Here is a 19,371-nt window from a genome sequence, read left to right on the forward strand (position 1 = left end):
AATTCCAAAAACAATCAGTCAGTCGTGTTGGACATGAATTTAATGAGGTTTGTTCTGTAATAAAGGGAGCGCAGTGGAGACGGGACGAGGACACTGACTGTTTTGTAGCAGCGTATCGGTGACTCTGACTGGTCCCTGTTATGAGTTTTTAATAAGCAGCTGTTGTAACATTTCCCAGCCATAGAAATAAATATTTGCATGGCCTTATTGCTCTCATTTGCTCCAATATGTAAAAAGTGTTTATAGCTACACAGTGGTTTACAAAGCCACACCATTGCACACGTTTGGGACCCAGATTGTGAGGCCGAGGTCATTAAAGCTTCTATTGTTAGAGCGAGGGTTATATGAGACATTGTTGTGTTGGCAAACATTGAGACTGGCTCAACTTGTTTGTATTTCATCTACGGCTAAATGGAAAAGTTTTAAAGCTTTTTTCATAGATCAACATTTTAAAGCTCGTACCTTTGTTTCTGTGGGCCTATTCACTCTGATTGAACCTGGTATCAGAATCAGTATCAGAATTCCATTATTTGTCCTGCAAACAGGGAAATTTCTTTGCCACAGCAGCCAAAGGTCAGTAAGATTACAATAAACAATAATAATAGTAAAAAAATAACAGTATAATAAAAAGGTAAGAAATGTTTCAAAGTTTACTTAAATAAGATGCAATGATTAATCTAATGTTAAGTTCACAACAAGGTTTTAGGTAATGTAATTCTAACTCAGATCTGTTAACTGACGGCCGTGCACCAGATGCAGCCTTTTAACAAACTCATTAGGGCCCTTTTGATCTTTTACATTGTAAGCCAATAAACCCATTCATTAGTTTTGTCTGCACAGAAACACTCGTTTCATTCGGAAGTTTTAACTCGGGCTGTTTAACCAAAGGGAATTTCTGAGAGTCAAACTGACAACCTGCCTTGCAGACTTCCATGTACTTTTGTTTATATAATGTCTCTGTGAAAACTAAGGAAACAAGTGCAGTAAAGAACAAAAGTATATTGTTTTAACACATTTACAGGTCAGACATAGGAGAGGTGAAAGTCTGACCTTTTGCTGCTTCACTTTCTTTCTTTTTTTACTCCTAATCTGGCCTGTTCTAACATGGTGCTGCTCCATATTTGTTCAGCCTTTCAAAAACAACATTTGCACTGCTGTCAAAATAAACCTGCTCTCCTGTTTTGATTAACATACCTCCAACACCACTATTAATTACATTTATATAACCATGATAACAAATTATGTTTCTGTATTCAGTTGGGGCTCCGTTTAATCTAATATGTGTTTTGGATACAATACATTTATTCAAATCAGGATGGTAACATCACAAACTTCAAAAGAAGTTTGTGATGTAAAAAACAAGACAGTCAGTACAGTCCTGATTTCATCCCTGCACACAAAGCACAGGAACGTACATGTTTAAAGTCATGTTGCTGCTGCACAAACTCTTTTCTAACTGTGAATGTAGGACAAACCAACACACCATGTTTGCCTTCTCTCTAGGAGCTGGTCCGGTCCGGTCCGGTCTGGTCCGGTCCATGTCACCACTGCTGCCTGAGTCCCCTCATAGTGCACTTACAGTACTGAAGCCCCTAATGTGACTAAAGTCTGATGTATTAAAATGTCTGGCTGTTGTTGCTGCTGTGCCCGGGATGTGATGAACACTTTCAGAGTTCACCTCTGACAGACTTGCTTAGATCTGCAGGGAAATACTGTGGCATCACAGATCCTGTCTCCAGACTTTCCCTGCAGACACTGTTTGAACCCAACTTATCTTAGCAGAGTTGATACGCAGTGGTTTGCCGTTAGATGCAGTAGGTGTCAGGATGTGCTCTCTCTCTGAAGGCAGAGGGAAGCTGTGTGCTAACGCTGTGTTGTTGTGTTTAACGACAGTGTCGGAGGAATGGACACGCTGAAGATCGAGGAGATGGAGAAAATGCTGAAGGAGGCGCAGCTGGAGAAAGCCAGACTTATCGAGTCGCGGGTAAGACACAATCCATACCTGGAGACTGATGAGAGTTCTTGCAGTCTTCCTGTCAATAGCTTTGAGCATGATTTGAAAAATGAAGGTTCAGGATGGAAAGCGGAGATTTTATTGGCCTCCATCTTGAAGATTTTGCGCCCTGATGAAGAAGCTCAGACTGTAATACAAAGAACAAGAAGGATGATCAGATCAATGTTCTGCTCTGAAGCTTTCCTCCCGTTTCTCTGTTGTTACGTGGAGCTGCAGTTCTCATCACTCAGGCCAGCTCAGTTAAAATCAGTGAAGTTGCAGCTCCTTTTAGAAGTTGTATGTATTAAGTCAGTTCAGTTAAGTGAGTATCAGAGGATAGTGTTTATATGTTTGTTAAGAATGTAAAGGATTGTGTAAAATGACTACAACCAATGAACTGATGCACACTGAAAAGTCTTATTGTTAACAAAAACAATCCTTACTTTAGGTACGGGATGCTGTCAGCAAATATTTGAATATGATTATATAATCCTTACATATAAAAAGAAACATTCAATCGTGAAAATAAGTATTCTGTTCACAGTTTGGTGAGATGTTTTTTTGATAAATGTGCAGATGTTTGTTGAACTGTTTGTCGGTAGAGGGAAACATAAAGAGCAGCAGGTTTCTGTGCACCCTTCAGTACACTGAACAGTACGTATAGATACAGACTCAGAACAAACATACTAATATCATCACAGAGCTGTTCAGTGCAACTGGCAGCTGAAAGGACATCCCATTTCTCCAAAAACATGTTTGTTCATTTCCTCTCTCCTCAGACCTCATCTGTCCTCATACAGTATATTATATACATAAGATGAAAGGAAAAGAAACAAACAATGGAAACGTAGATGAAATGAACAGAACTGACGTGAACCCTCTGAGTTCTCTCGGCTCAGAACATTAACAACATAAGCTCAATGTCTGAGGATCAAGACATTGTTAAGAGTCAAAATAAGTGTTTCTGTGCTTTCATTCCTATTTTATTCCTGCTTTTTGGTCTGTGTGTGGATGTGTCTGTCTGTGTTTCTGCCCACAGAGTAGATTTATACTCCAAACAGCTAAAAGGTTTCTGTTTAAAGAGTGCATGAGTGTGGTGCAGCTGCACGGTGGCCAGCAGCTCTCAGCAGGGAAAGACGTACATAAATGTATGAACGTCAAGCTGAGTTCTGGCTGCTGTTCGCTGCGAAGCCCTCGCGCAGATCAAAAAAATATTTAATGAAAGCGCTCTCCTCCAGGAACGGGAGAGCATGGCTCGCCGGCAGATGCTGGAGGAGGAGAGGAGGAGGAGGGAGGAGGCGGAGAAGAGACTGCAGGACGAAACTTTCCATCGGCAGCAGCTCGTGGAGAAGGAGGTCAAAATGAGGGCCAAGAACTTCTCTCAGGTCAGTAAAATGAGACTTAATTGAGTCTGCATGGTGGAAAAGTGGAAAATGATTCAACCCGTCCGCTGAAGACATGGCAGGATTTTACACACATGTGCTGCTGGGGGGTGGAGGGTGGAGGGGGTGGTGAAGCCTGGGGCCGCTCATGTTTTGTGCCAGTATGTTCACAGTCGACCATTTCCTTACCCAAGTAGAATGTAAACCTGTATGAGAGCCTCATCACAGGACAGTTAATCTCCTCATGGACAAGATGCCAAAACTTTCACACTTTCAAGTTTGATCAAAACTGATAACCTCATTAGAAACCAACCAGGCTGTGATATGAAATCTAAACAAGTCCTGAAGGCGAGCCGCCTGTGTTGTGCTGATTCCAGGCCCGCCCTATGACTCGCTACCTGCCCATACGGAAGGAGGAGTTCGACCTGCGCTCCCACGTCGAGTCGTCAGGCCACAGTGTGGACACCTGCTACCAGGTCATCCTCACAGAGAAGATGTGTAAGGGCTACCTGGTGAAGATGGGAGGCAAGATCAAGTCCTGGAAGAAACGCTGGTTCGTCTTCGACCGCCTCAAAAGGACCTTCTCCTACTACGTCGGTAAGAGGCATTGTTGTTGTTCTTATTCGATGCTGTGGGGTCATTACTGGGATGTGGCTGCTCTGCAGTTCTCAGAGCAGTTAGAGGCAGGGACATTTAAGTTTCCAATCAGTGCCTGAACCTCTGGGACATGATTAGAAAGCATTACTACATCGACCTGAATATAAGACTGCCTTCAGTTCTAATAGCTGGTTTTGGATAAAGACTGTTTAAATTCTAGAAACACATTCTCATTCTGTCGGGAAAGTTTCCTCAGACACTGTAATTCTGAGGAGGACACAGTCTTCATTCCTCAAGCTTTTCTCTGCTAAAAGTCAAAGATGAAATATTAAAGCAGGATGAAAATCACACTTTTGTGCAGCGTGTCCACGTCCATCAGTAACACACTCAAACCGTCCTGTCAGCCTCCTGCGCTCACGATGATTCTTTTGGTTTGAGCTCTTCAGCAGTCATTTTGTGACTGATTGACAGATGATTCAAAAAGTCCATTCCTGCAGTGAAGCTGTGAGACAAGGAGACGGTATGAACTCATTCGTAGAAATGAATTTCATCAGTGTTAACAGAACACATTACACAGGAGGTTAAAATGGGCCACAGGACACACTGTAGACAGGCCTGAAGAAACACCAGTATTAAAGCTGCAGACATCCCACAATGCAACGCTCCCTGTAGGATCTTGCAGAACAGCAGGACTTGCTTCATTCAAGAAAAACATGAACATCTAATCCTTGAATATAACACAAACGTAATTCTAATGGGTCAGTGCAGCGTCTGGTTCATCACACCTGGCTGCTGCTCTCTGTGTTCTACATGACACTTTCTGTCATGTTGCTGAAGTCTGAAGTAATGTGGACAAAATAACTGCAGCACTCTCCAGTATCATGCAGTCCAACATTAGGGCACTGACATTAGTTGTGGTCTGTGCCGTCTGAAGAAGAACATTCTCTGCACAGCTACAGTATTATACCTAGTCCTATACAACTCTGATTTGATTGACATTAATTGGGTATTTATTTTATGAGCTTAGCTTAGTTTATCTTAGCTTAGCTTTTTCTGTAATATATCAAAAAAAGGTACAACGTGTGGTGGAGTAAATGAAATGCAGTGTAAGGATACAGTAAAACATAAACATAACGTTGGATAAAACATAAAAGAAATGCTCAAATAAAGGAAAAGTACATTCCATTCCATTACTGACTGTGTTTGACTGCAGGGTGTCCCTGTTCATCTGTCCGCCCTGTGCTACACTCAGTCATGCATTACATTTCCTCAAGTTTAATTCTTTTTAATTTGGGGAACCAGTGCAGTGTCTCTGAAAAAAAACGCCAAAAGACATGAATATAAAGAACCTGCGAATGTCGGTTACAGCTGTAACTGGGAAAGAAGGTGTTCACGGCTCCTGCACGGAACAGCCTACAGACTGACCTGAAACTGCAGAGTGTCGTACCTCAGAAAAATAATCAGAGAAAACATTTGCATGCAGACAACTGAACCATTGAATTATTCAGTGTTTTGCTTTTTGCTTTTTTTTGCTACTCTGTGTTGCTGCCATTCTCAGCCAGGTCTCCCTTGTAGAAGAGATCACTGCCCTCAGCGGGACTAAATAACAAATGAGGGCTAAATGTAAAATAAAATGAGGTACATAAATATAAACAGAGTGGCAGCAAAAAGCTTAAAAGCTTTATTTGAAACACTGGTGCTGTGGATGAGTGGCAGTCAGAACATGCGTCCTCAGGACCTTGAGCAGCAGCGGTACATGTAGCATGTAGCGTGCACGCTGGTGTAATTGATGGTGCGCGGCGAGCTCTGGGACACTTGTTCACTGTCAGGCCTTTGAAGTCCTCAGAAGGTTCTGCTTAAAGCTGCTTAAAGCGTACCTTGTTGAAAGTGAGCCAGGGTGAGGAGGTGTACTGAGATTACTTTGGCAGTAGTTAAGATGCGCACAGCGCCGCGCTCTCTGAGGGGGCTGATTGAGATGCACCGCTTGCCCTTGTCTCTTGACCTTGAACAATGAAGCAAGGAGCGGCGGTGAGCGTTAGTCGTGAGCGCCACTAATTCTCGCTAATCAACCTGAACCACGAGCCGAATTTTTGGTAATTTAGATGCAGTCAAATGAGATGCAAACGCCCGGCTATTTGAACACTAAAGAGGTCATTAGCAGATAATAGCTGCATGTTAAAAGGAAAGTGTTATTCCTCGAAATGAGGCGCTGCGTCTCTACCTACTACTCTTAAGTTGGCTTGTGGAGTGTTTGTGCCTGGAGGTAGAGAGGGGTGTTGAGTTCCCCACCGGTTCCTCACTGCAGTTCTGCAGCGGCTGATGAAACAAACTGCAATGATGTACCAGAGTAGCGTAAGAATGCAGTCAAGTGTGAAAATACAATGAGCGCCCCATCGGTTTAAAAACAGAGAAAAAGTGCTGTGGTTGTCTTTTTCCATCCATCATCACAAACCATAAATTGGTCATGATCAAAGTTTGATTTCTTCTTTTTTTTAATGACCGTGTCTTCTTCCTGCGCTTATTCTAGGTGACATGAGGCGATGCGCCTCAGCTGGTGCAGCCAAGAAAAAAGTCTGTCGTCGTCAATACATTTCTGTCTTTTAACCAAACTCGTGTTGTTTTCCTTCCTTCCCACAGACAAACATGAGACCAAGCTGAAGGGTGTGATCTACTTCCAGGCGATAGAAGAGGTCTATTACGATCACCTCCGCAGTGCCACAAAGGTACGCAGAAACACTCGTTTTCTCTCATCTCTTTTCACACATTCTTTATTTTCATCTCACATTCTCTTTCATTTCCAACATGTCTGCGCACACACTGCTCTGCTTCTTCTCTCCGTGCTTTTGCTTTGGCCGGCTGCTGTCACAGAAGGGATTTTTCAACTTGAATATGATGACCAGTGTATGTATCTGCACTCGTGTGTTCCCCGTCTCTCCTCACTGAGCCCTGTGTGTCCAAACCATAGACCGTGTAGTGTCATAGACAGTAGGAGACGGTCACCAGCTGAGTGGCTGTTGTTGCATGCCTCACACGCTAGTTTGATTCTTTGTAGTTTAATACATAATCCTATAATCCTGCTTCATCCCTCAGCCCATCCCACTGTTCCCAGTTGAAAGCAGTCAAGTGGTTAGAAAACACTAACCGTCAGCCTCTCCTCATGTGAAAGTGCTTGTGATAAATGTTACTGTATAGATAATGAGGCCATTATTAACACTATAAAACCATGTAAGAGTTAATAATGGGTTCTTTGTTAGATTAGTGGACATTAATAAGCTCTCATAAGAAACCTGATAACTGACTTACCTGTTGTATCAATGTTAAATCTTTTCAAAGATTATTTATGTTGTATAACATGTAATCTAATGCTTATTACAAGGACCTTTATATAAAGCATTATTTGACCCAGGTAGGGTTGATGTGTCTTTAAGCAGAAGAAACACTTTACATCACCCATCATTAATAAATGATACATTTATACTTAATTCAACTTTAGTAGGTATTTGACTGTTAACAAACAATGAAATATGCATAAAACATGTATTAATCAGTTGTAAAGGCTTATAAACATCAGATGCATCTTTATAATTGCATATATAGATGAACTACACAGTGTTTATTAAATATTCATAAAGTATTGTAACATCAGTGAACAGTTGTTTGCTCAATAGTTGATAAAACATTTAATTGTTTGCTAATAATCTATAAATATATGAATGATGGTTATTGTAAAGTGTTACTGAGGGAATACTCTGATTAATTTTTGAAGTTTCATTCATAGTCTGAGCAGGAGAGTCCATGGAAGGACAACACTTCCTGTCTGAGTCCAGTTATGGACACTATGTTCAGTCTTTTTAAAGCTCGACAGAACTTGGAGCTGTTTGATTTTTTTCAAAGACGCTTGTCTGCTCAGGAAGCGGAATGCTTGCTTCCAGCCGTAGGTGTCGTTTTTGGACGTATCTCTCTCCTTTATGATCAGGGCTGCGTGCTGCCTGACTTGAGCCTTACACGTCTTGTCACTTTTTTCTTATCTGCTGCTGCCTCCTCATCTTCAGTGTGTGTGTTTGTGTTTGATGGCCCGTCGCAGTGCACTGCACTCTGACTAACTGTGTGGCTCTGATCAGCCTTGGAACTTTGATTTTACTTGTCACTTCCAATGTCACATTACAGAGGGAGAACTTTAAAGTCTGGTGCACCCAGCAAAAGACAGAAAAGCGATGGCTCTGAAAGGAAAAGTGAGAAAAGCAAGTCGAGATAGACTGATGTGTTTGTGATGTACCAATTCATTTATGGTACCAGTTCTCGGGGATTATTATGCTGAATTAACGGCAGTTCATGACTCTTATGGATCTTCCCCTTTGACTCACATTTGTTATTTCTGAAAAATAAATACCCGATATTCCTTGAAAAACACAGAAAGTACAATCCACCTCTTCCCAAAGTGAAGAATGTATTTTTCATGAATAAGAGATATTGGAAAAAAAACCAAACATTTGATTCTTGAATTTCATAACTGAGGCGCTAAAGACGTCTTAGTGTTAACACTCTCTGTAGAACTGAAGGGATCAGCAGAGTTATGAGCAGTAACACTGAAAAAAAATCATCAATCGAAGCAGCTGATGCAGTGAGGAGGCTTTTTCCGGTTGTTTTTAGGCAGTAAGTGTGACCATCGTCCAGGCGAAGCTACGGGAGCAGCTGGTGGTGCTCCCTGTGATTTCTCCTCTTTCTGGCGGTCTCAGTTATCCACACAGATCTGTGTCTCTGTGTCTCTGTGTCTCTGTGTCTGTACTGTCTGTGCTATATAGGAGCAGCCTCTCAACCTCAGTTGGAGCCAAGTGCTCTCAGCCTGTTCCAGTTCAATCATGCAGATGTTTTCTGTTCACCAGCTGGCTTTCTAACCATTAACTAGGAGTTTAACTACTTTGAGCCAGAAAAAATAAAAGGCACAGATCTGTGAGTTGATTCAGTAGTTGCCTAGCAACAGTTTGAAAGCAGAGCAATGCGGTGCTTTTTCTCTTTTAAACTCTATTGGATTCAACAAATAAGGCGGTGCGATACATCTTGTGTTCTGATGGGACCCTTAAGGATTTTGCATAGACCTTTAGAACAGTGATCAGCCAGCAGTCTTCTGATTCATTTTGAAAAGATCTGTTGAAATCCGACAATCCGACACTAACACACCTGGAATTTCTCAGGTCACACACACACACAGTTTTTAAAAGGCAAAAATGTATTTCATAGCAGATCAGTGTTAGAGTTTGGATCAGTGAGAAAGCAGGGAGTCGGTGTGGTCTACATGAAAATGATTGTAGTTTTCTCTCTGTTCGTCCGTCTTCCAGAGCCCGAACCCCTCCCTGACCTTCTGCGTAAAGACCCACGACCGGCTCTACTACATGGTGGCCCCGTCGGCGGAGGCCATGAGGATCTGGATGGACGTGATCGTCACAGGAGCGGAGGGATACACACAGTTCATGAACTGAGAGACACACACAGGGACGGGACGGAGGGCACAGGCGACGAGCAGATCGTTTCGGCAGGGACTCTCCCATCACAGACTCGACAGGCCCACCCTGTTTCTGGTCCACAGCGGACACAGCGCCTTGTTTTATGTTGTTATGTTTTTAATCTCACACGTTGATTTTACTACATAGATGTTTTCACCTCCACATTTTCTACACCATTCTGTTTGGATTGTAAAGGGAGCCTTCGGAGGACACACACACACACACACACGTATACACACATCTGTATATAAACCAAATGTATACCTGTCAAAGACTTTTAAAAAGCCTTTCTATAATGCCAAATGGAGATCTTGTAGTTACTGTTTGTTGAAACCTTTTGTATTATTTGTTTCCTTTCTTTTTTCTTTTCTTTTTTTTTTTTTACTTCTAGAGAAAATTGCCAAATGACATAATGCCAATGTTTCGTTTGAGTGTTCCATCATGACTGTGCTCAGTTTAGACAGCAAGAATTCAATCAAAGGGTGTAATCAATCCAGAAATCTATTTGAAAGAATCAAAATGTGTAAATCTTAAAAAAGAAAAAAAAAAAAAATTAGATAAAAGATAGAAATCAGTTGACAGGGACAGGAGATGATTTAAGAGTCCAGCACACGTTGAGTAAACAGTAAAACGTCACCTCAGCGCTGCTCTTACACGAAAGACGAACACTAAACGCAGCATTTTCAGTCTGATGAGGTCTCCGGAGCTACATCCTGGTCACATCACTTCACACGGGATAACCAAAGCAATCGGAAGGTATTTTGTTGACTTTCACTTTGACGACAGCTCAGGAGCCCACTCACTCTGCAGTTCTCACTATGGTTCGACTGATATGGGGTTGGAACAGCCGGTACTGGTATTGAAGCTGCTCGTGAACATTATGTGATGCAGTATTCAGTATATATAAAAACTAAGCACCACTCAAACCAGAATATTGAAAGTACCGTCAGAATTAACACATCGGTTTGCTTCAAAGCTGTCAAAGAAGTGATCAAGTGTACGTCGAAAGTGTCCAAAAATGCTCCCTTGAATAAATAGTTTGACATTTTGGCGCATGTGCTAACTCGCTTCCATACGCAGAGTAAGAGGAGAACATCAGTACCATCCATGTCTGTATGCTAGATATCAAGCTAGAGCCGGGAGACAGTTAGCGTAGCTTAGCATTAAGCACTGGAGCTAGCCTGGGTGTGTTTCTGAAGTTCACTAATCACATCCTTGTGTGACTGGTAGGCATGTTGAGTTTACCTTTCCATTTACTTGAATATATATATCACTGACACATCAGTTCTCAAGTGAATTTCTTAAGAAATCATATAACCATGTTTCAGAAAAATGTCAAACTATTTCTTTCGAGGTAAAATCTGGCATTTTGATGAATACACCTCGCTGATTGTGACAGTTTAGGGGTCTGGATTTCCATCTGCTTCCAGCCTCTGTGCTAAGCTAGGTTAAACAAGCCACGCCCAACATGCCTTTAAATAATCTGCACATCTTTTGGGAACTATTATAAAGAGGGAAAAAAAAAAAACGGGATAATCCAGCTCATCATTTGGATGATAATCCAGTGGCTCAGTATGAATATCAAGAATAACCTGTATATTGGTCTAACCATAGCTGCCACATTCTCAGTGTACTTGTGAATATGACGAACGTGAATATGTCACTGTCTGTCTGATGCCAACTCAAGGTGCAAACTGTATGTATCTGTGTGCACACATATTATCAGAAGTAGAAGAAGAAGAGAAAAAAAAAGCTCATCTATTTGCCATGTAGCCTTTAGCTAACTCGATGATGCTACGACACAGCTGGGAAGCGGTCATCATCACTGCCAGCGTAAAGCAGAACCACTAGAGGGCGCTACAGAGACCACACCGACACAGGACCACACGGGAGGAAAACCTACGGACTGATGCAACTCTGAACTGTGCCTTGACTATGTGTTGTTATTGATGGCGTGTCTGAGTCCAGCACAGCCTCGCTGGAAGGCTACAAATGTATGAATGCATTTTTAATTTGTGTCTGTGTAACGTGGACAGGCTTGCATGGGGTTTTTCTTCAGCACTACGGGGACATCTGTTAGAGGCAGAGCTACTGAAGGCCCAGAGCACAGTGGGGATCAGCTGCTTCACTGCTAGAACAGTTAGTCTATTCATACCATGGATTTTTTTTTTTTTTTTTAAAGGAACACTCCAACAAATCTGATGTCAATTTCAGTGTATTTATCATGGGGAGCATTATTCAGTCTGTGAGATGAGCTGTATAATGTCTTCTGTGGCTCTGGAGGGTTGTGATTGAGTCCGAGGTGCTGTCCACCTCCAATCCAGGGGGATTTCTTAAAACAACGCTTTTTCTCTGCATTTTGGCCTAAACATTTTAGGTCCAAAATGACATTGGAAAACTGCTTAGAAGTTATTCAGAAAACTGTCGTCAGTGTTACATTATCTTCATTCAGAAATACTCAAACAAACAGTTAACATACAATAATAGAAAAAAAAACCATTGTCGAGGATCTTCATGAGGAGCAGTCTCACTTCACCAGTTCTGTATATGAAGTTAAAATAAAAACCTAGTATTTTCAACAACCAACCAAACAATATTTAAGATTTGCTTTTATGGAGGGCGATGTTTTCCAGAGACAGTTGCAAAAACGCTCGTCTGGATGGATATCATTTTCTGTGTACGTGGGGACTGTGCCTGACAAAATGACCCTGATGATGTCATCATCTGATGGGTTAGCTCATCACAACTTTTGACTGGCAGAAGACCAGAGCGCTCAGATTATACTGTAAATCACAGGGAGCATCCTCAGTTATGGCATTTTGCTCTAGATGTAAAACAAATGGTGATCACACACCCTCACCAAAAAACCTTCCATCCCGCTTTAATCCCCACTGTGAGCTGAGCTCTGCCTGCATGAAGACGGATGGAGAAATGTTCTGTGTCCAGCTCTAACAGCCTGCAGCTGACCCGGCGTCTATGTGTGTTGATCATCTCATCGTGAATCTGTTTGATTGGCCATGACAGTCTGTAGTTAGCGGACGCCGGGCGCTGTTGGCCATCTGTTTAGGAAGAGCGGAGGACTAACTATAGGCTGTGATTTATGGAGCATGTGGAACTGGTGTTTAGTTTCATGTGTGGGTACAGTAATAATAATTTATGGTTGTGGTGCCTGAGATAGTGACACGTTTACTCTGAAAAAAAGAAGACTAGTGAAAAGACCTTAATATATTGTGTCCCCCTTGCCTTTACTTTCCCTGCACAGTAAACACGTGCAAACCAAACTATTCAACAGTGGCAAGGCTGTTAAATCATGTCTGTTGATAGTAGGTGGTATAAACATTACTGTTGTTGTCTATGTTAAAGAAAGGAAAAATCAATATTCTGTAAAGAGGATGCCTGAATGAAAAAAAAATATCTTACTATTGAAATGAAAACAGTATTGTATGGAAAGAAGTACAGTTTTTACTTATTTTTGTCATTTTAGAAAACTTTATTGTCAGTCAGTTACATTTCAAATTGTATGGTAGTGATGTATCAATCTACCTTATTTTGTTTTTTACTGGTACAGCAGAACACACACACACATACACACATACACATACACACACAGCTCACCAAGCACTCATGAGACTGTACTTTTGTTTTCTAGAAAGTAGATTCTGTTTCTCACACACACACACACACACACACACACACAATCAGTACTCGGACCATACTGTGTTATTGGTACCCTGTATGTCTCATGCGTTACTTTCACGTATGAGTAATATGGATTTTGTCAAATCTATTAAAAACAGAACTGTTACAGGATGTCGGCTGCTTGTCTTGAACTCAGTGGGTTACAATGTGAACGTTCCAGTGTCGAGGAGAGGGACAGCAGTGGCTACTGATGGATTCTAACGCTGACTGATTATTGGTTCATGACTAATAGTCAGAGGTGGAGGGACGAGGGCGAGCCTACCCTGGAACAGCAAGTACAACACAAACAATCAGAAGGCTAAAACAAGAAAAACGGGGAATAAATGTTCCTAACATTTCACTAAAAGCAGGATTCATCCACAATGAAACACCACTACAAAAAAAATGTGTTTTAAAGGAGTAAAAAAAGAAAAAAAAAAAGAAGAAGAAATGAAAAGACACCGCCTAAGAAAAAAAATAGACATCCAGAATTTGCCATCTCTGACACAGTGATCCTCCAGCTGACAGAGGTCCCGGCCGGTCTTTCTGCAGGATGTCCACAGACTCTACAGCTCGTTGATGGTGTCACCTGCAGAGAGAACACAGTCACACACTACCCACAGACGTCTGCATTTACAGTCTGTCCGCACACTTTTCACTCTCACCACCTTAACAGCTTGTAACTAATCAGTCATCTCACAATGCTGTCTGACAGATGGAACACACATCGGCACAGTCCACGCTGCTGCTGCAGTGCGACTCCTGCCCGTTTACATGGAGTCTGACTTTGATAATTATCGATAAATATGGTGACGTGATTTTCCTCAACCCTGCTGAACCAGCGAGGAAGTGTGCGGGGAAAAGAGAGCGGACAGTTAAACAAACTGCCCCTGAGTCTGTGACGTATTCTACTCATAAAGACATCACAAGTGTAGAGAAACGCCGGTGTGATGTGGATATGACTGGGCCACACTCCAAATCTCTGGATGACACGCCGCTGCAGCCTCGCTTGACACGCGAGTGATACGCATCACACTCAGCGATAAACCTAATCGGAGCCTTCAGCTCCGTGTGAGGTTTTTAGAAACCGTGATGGACATTTGTTGATAATGTGTGTCAGTAAGCTATCCATTATTTGATGCTCCTGAACATCAGACTGAACTAACAACACTGAGTGATGGCTGGGTTGGTATTTCAATTCATGCCGTTTTCACCAAAAGTACTGAATCATGACATTGTGAGTAAAGCCTGTACTGTTGAAACTACTTACTGTGTGTGTGTGTGTGTGTGTGTGTGTGTGTGTATTACAAATGTAACTTACTCTCTGCACAGGGGGAGGTGTAGTCAGTGACTGCCACGTCACCTGAAAAGTATCAGAAGCACATCAGATATACAGCCAGAGGACACGAGCAGAGACAGCGTCACCGTCAGTTCGCCTCGTGTGCGGAGGAGAGAAGGAAGCTCTTACTTGTCTGGTAGTAATCGTAGATTTTGACCACCGCTGGCTTCAGGTTCCGCACGGGCTGATCCTCCTCGAGAGTCACACTGTACATCAGAGGCTCGTCCTTCTTCAGCTGCAGCGCAAAAACATTGTTTACGGCGATACACTCGACTCACACATCTGTCAGCTCACGTCACTGAAGTTACTGAACATACCCCGTCTAAGTAGATGTTGATGAATCCTTCCTCCACGTCCACGCGCTTCACCGAGCGGTCGCTCCTCAGCTGCAACAGCACACACACACACACACACACACACACACACACACACACACACCTTTCAGTACACTCACATATAAACATACATTAAGAGAATGTGGGTGACGTGTGGTGAATGAGCGTGCAGCTGTTGAAGGACTGACCAGTTTCAGAGAGCTCTTATCCAGAATGTACCCAGACAGCAGCTTGATGTTGACGATGACCATATTTGTTTCCTCTCTCCTGCCCTGGTACCTACACACACACACACACACACACACACACACAACATTGACACCCACATCATGTGATGTGTTTATCGGCTGCTCTGACAGCTTTGATTTTCCTGTCTTAACAATCCAAGGTGCAGATATACGATGCCCCCCCACCATTCAATATCTTGAAATAAAAAAAAAGTAAAATGCATCTACACACATCTGAATCTGCGCTGCTATGTTGCGTGTTTAACATTTCTCCTGTCGCAAAAATCAACATTAATGTTGCGCAGCAGGTCAACAGGTTTCTCTTCCCTCATAACTAACCAGCTAACTGCAGCCGTACATCGTTAGCGCAGCTCCTTTTCGTTGGGTGATGTATTAGTAATGTGCACCGTTGTCTGTGCCATGTTATACTATTTGCTGATGCAATTCAGCTTCGGGTTAACATTCCTGTTATCCAGTGAAACTTTGCACTGCAACCCAAAATAACTGTTAACAACAGATGTCATCAATAACACAACTTATTAATGCCAACGTGTGCTGAGCTTTATTACAGTTTTCTTTATCGTGCGCTTGTTCTTGCTCTCACTGAACTGCAGATTGTGTTGTGTAGTGTTCCCTGGACATTTTCCCCTGCTGGCTTTAACAGAGGCCCTCTGTTAAATCACAGAACATTCACTACAACTGCACTTTATGATTAATCAGTAGACATCCACTTGCATATTAAATGTGGTTGCATGTTTTTAGCCCATTTTTCTCTGTTGAAATATTACAGCTAATAGAACAACAATTAGAAAACTAACTAATGCATTCATCACGTATACTCTTCAGTCAATAATTATTAATTATAAATAAGAATTATTTCACTGATTTGACGCCAAAATCAAAGATTTTCACAGATCCTTCATCACTGGACAGTGTCAGACCTTAAAATGTAATTCTTTTAATGTGCACAGAGAGAGAGAAAGTACACTGAGAGGTAAAATAAATATATTTACACACACACACACACACACACACACACACACACACACACACACACACAGTACCTGACAGTCACAAAGAGGATGAGCTGGGGTCTGCTGATGTTGCACTTGGCCATGGTGACGGTGGTGATGTTGAAGGCAGAGAAGTCGGGGGGAGGGGGGATGTTGTAATGCATGGAGATCTGTGGAGAGACAAATGAGTGTCAAGTGACACACACATACACACACAACAAACACACACATACACACACGGTCATTATATACACAACTCAACCGAGGTCCTTCCTTCAGCCTCAGTCAGCAGGAATGTGTTGATTGTTCAGCAGGTACTTTTAGGTTCAAGCCAACAGTAAAATTAAATATTGTTAATTCAAATCTCTGCTGAGTTTCACTGACGCCAGTTAATGTTCGATGCAGCACTTCCCTTCCACTTTATTCCCTGCCTCACGTTTGGTCTCGGGGTCGTACCTGTGCCAGCACGCAGCTCTGACCCTGGGCTCTGATGGTGTACTCTCCTGGGACCTCGCTCAGCCTCTCCTCCTGGTACAGCAGCCTGGTGCTCTGATCCACCGTGAACTCTTTGTTCAGGCCTCCCAGAGACGTCACCGTCACTGCAGTGCTGCCCTCCTCACTGTAGGTGGCAGCGCCGTACTTAGCCAGAGCCTGGAGGGCCACCACGGTGTCCTGAGGAGCAGAGAGGTTAACCTCCTCTATTTTGACAGTCAGGGGGAGTTAAGGGTTTAAATTCCTCCTCTGTGTGTGTGTGTGTGTGTGTGTGTGTGTGTGTGTGTGCTCCGTCCTACCTGTGTGGAGGAGAAGCCACCGCTCGGGTTCTGCTGCTGGGCGAGCCAGCGCACGATGCCGGAGGAATAATCCAGGCCGAATTCTTTCATGGTCGGGCCGGAGAGCAGAGCCAGCAGCACGTAGGAGGTCATCTCCACCTCCAAAGAGTCCAGGCCTTTCCCAGAAGCCCCTGCTCTGGCCCAGTGACGGGTGCCCCCTGACGGTCAGAGGAGCAGAGTCATCCATTAGGAGCTCAGCAACGACTGACGCGTGCTGCAGTTTAATGAGCATACAGCCGCCGGATGTCTCAGCTTTCTAACTGCAGAAGGTCTTTTCATGCCTCAGATCAGACCGCATCTGTTCAACCTTCATGCTACCAGCAGCCAAGCTCCAGCTGAAACAACCCTGTTGGTCTTGACTTGAATTTTTTATGTTGAGAAATTTTGAGAAAATAAAAAGGAAAAAAAAAAAAGTATTTGCAAGAATAAAGAGAAAGAAACAGAAACATAGAATAAAAAAAGCAGTTGAGACAAGACAAACAATGTAAAAATAACATTAATGGATATACTGGTGTACTGAAGGAAACTGAAGTGGGTGGCATAACGCTCACACTCTCTGGTCCCATAATCTGCTCCGCTCAGCTTCATGTTTTTATTTTGTGTAAACTAAAAAAAAAAAAAAACACTTACATGCTTTGATATAAAAAAACAACAAAAAAAACACACACGCCTTGTCGCAGCACCTCCATCACCCTCCGTCTGAACACTAGGTTTTAGTTCCCCTCCCTTCTAGGAGAATAATAGCAATCAGTGCCATGTGCCGACCACCGTTCTGACGAGCATCCCTGATCAGTAGTTCAACCCAGCGCTGGATGTCCAGATAAAGTGATCTAAGTGGAATAAGGCCGCAGTCCAAAAGACCAGAGTTACTGTGATTACTTAAAAGTGACCTGGGTCAAACCGTGTGTGTGTCAACCCAAAGATTATCAGTCTACCCCGAGATGTGCTGCTTAGTCAGGAGTCAGCTGTGTCGGAGGACGGATTTCACAAGACATGTTGTTCAGCAAACGTAGCCGTCTCAAGTTGGATGGCTGTGTCTACGCTGCTTTTGATAGAAAAGCTCAGACGTGGCTGATGGCATCACTGTCTTACCTTGTGTGTCGGACTTGTGGTGCAGGTACGTGATGAGTTTGCTCCTCGTCTCCTCCTCTCCAGCCAGGGTGAAGGTGTAGGACAGCAGGGCGGTGGTGTACAGGTTGTCCAGCTGGCCGGCCACTGCTTTCTTCAGACAGTTCAGGCAGTTCCGCACCATGGGGTCCTGTCACAACACACAAACACAGTGACGGTGAGGCTGTGAGCGGGAGAATATGCAGACGGGGCAGAACTCCAGAAAATGAGAGAATTACTGAAACTGAAATTTGAGCTGCTTTAAGGGTGTGCGCAAGAGAAGCACTGCGCCTGAGACAAAAGAGACGACAGGCTGAAGAGACAGTGAGCAACAGATTTGACTTTTCTTCATTTCCAGTCACACATATAATTTGACCTCCTTTCTAAAACTGTTAGTCATTCATTTAACATAAACATAAACAGGAAAATGTAGGAATTAAGTGCCTTTATATGAGTCTGGTGTGAACATGAAGGCGTGGCAGACTCACCGTGACGTTGGCGTCCAGCTCCAGCAGGGCGGCTGTGATGTAGGCCGTCAGGGACACGTCGTCGCTCACTCCTCCCTGTCAGGAAGACGAGCAGAGCACAGTGTGACTGTGTTTGTTATCATATACTGTACGTCATTTACATTATATTTCCACATCTGTGTTGCGGCGGCTCAGTCCTTATAGACACAGGCAGAAGAAACATGCACATCTGTCGGTTCTCCACTGTGACACAGTTTAAAGGCTGTCATCAGCTGTTACAGTGATGTAATGTATAGAGTCAGCCTGATGACGGCCACAGGGAAAAGGAAATGGCCTAATAAATTGTTGCTAGGGCTAAGCTAAGTATTGCCTTGACCGACTCATCTCTTAAGTCAGCGTGTCGTATTTTATACAGCCATGGCCTTTAATTTCAGATTGTCATTCATAAATAAAAACATTAAAATAATGATCACTGATGTATTAAAAATACCAGGATAGGAGTCTGTAACTGACCTTTTATATAAAAGACTGTTTGGTCTTGGTGTGTGTTACCAATTACAAATATAAGTACACATTGCTCAGCTCGTACTTGTACCTTAATCAGCTGCTGATTAAACACAGATCTGTTTCCAGGTGGGAGCAAAGCACCTGACGATACAGCTGCTGTGTTCCTCAGACACAGCTGTCATTTTGTTGTGACTCTGCTGCAGGATATTTGAAAAAGGGACTGACTGGTAACAATGTGTCTTTCTGTGTGTGTGTGTGTATTTGTGTGTGTACGCGCGCGTTGCCTGCAGGCCCGGGGCAATTTCCGCTCTCAGCACACACTCCGTCCTCACACTAATTGCTGCTCATACGGGGCTAATTCTGCGATTTTGTCTTATCGGATAAATTCACCCGAG

General features: G+C 43.0%; 2 protein-coding genes across 13 annotated transcripts in view; one reads left to right on the forward strand and one right to left on the reverse strand.

Moving 5' to 3' along the window:
• Positions 1–12,069, forward strand: part of phldb1b (pleckstrin homology-like domain, family B, member 1b) — a 116,795-nt gene extending 104,726 nt beyond the window's left edge. For all 10 annotated transcript variants that reach the window (XM_037119269.1, XM_037119278.1, XM_037119296.1 and 7 more), the window contains 5 exons: positions 1,894–1,984; positions 3,232–3,378; positions 3,753–3,972; positions 6,610–6,695; positions 9,309–12,069. In XM_037119269.1, coding sequence (XP_036975164.1) covers positions 1,894–1,984; positions 3,232–3,378; positions 3,753–3,972; positions 6,610–6,695; positions 9,309–9,449 — 685 coding nt within the window. In that variant the 3' untranslated portion in view covers positions 9,450–12,069. The remainder of the gene's footprint in view (positions 1–1,893; positions 1,985–3,231; positions 3,379–3,752; positions 3,973–6,609; positions 6,696–9,308) is intronic.
• Positions 11,635–19,371, reverse strand: part of LOC119031132 (alpha-2-macroglobulin) — a 35,116-nt gene continuing 27,379 nt past the window's right edge. For all 3 annotated transcript variants that reach the window (XM_037119368.1, XM_037119378.1, XM_037119359.1), the window contains exons 27-36: positions 18,491–18,565; positions 17,988–18,153; positions 16,857–17,053; positions 16,522–16,737; positions 16,117–16,235; positions 15,014–15,104; positions 14,808–14,876; positions 14,620–14,725; positions 14,473–14,514; positions 11,635–13,740 (exon numbers count right to left, since the gene is read on the reverse strand). In XM_037119368.1, coding sequence (XP_036975263.1) covers positions 13,718–13,740; positions 14,473–14,514; positions 14,620–14,725; positions 14,808–14,876; positions 15,014–15,104; positions 16,117–16,235; positions 16,522–16,737; positions 16,857–17,053; positions 17,988–18,153; positions 18,491–18,565 — 1,104 coding nt within the window. In that variant the 3' untranslated portion in view covers positions 11,635–13,717. The remainder of the gene's footprint in view (positions 13,741–14,472; positions 14,515–14,619; positions 14,726–14,807; positions 14,877–15,013; positions 15,105–16,116; positions 16,236–16,521; positions 16,738–16,856; positions 17,054–17,987; positions 18,154–18,490; positions 18,566–19,371) is intronic.

Source organism: Acanthopagrus latus, chromosome 2 (assembly GCF_904848185.1).
Source record: "Acanthopagrus latus isolate v.2019 chromosome 2, fAcaLat1.1, whole genome shotgun sequence".
NCBI lineage: Eukaryota > Metazoa > Chordata > Actinopteri > Spariformes > Sparidae > Acanthopagrus > Acanthopagrus latus.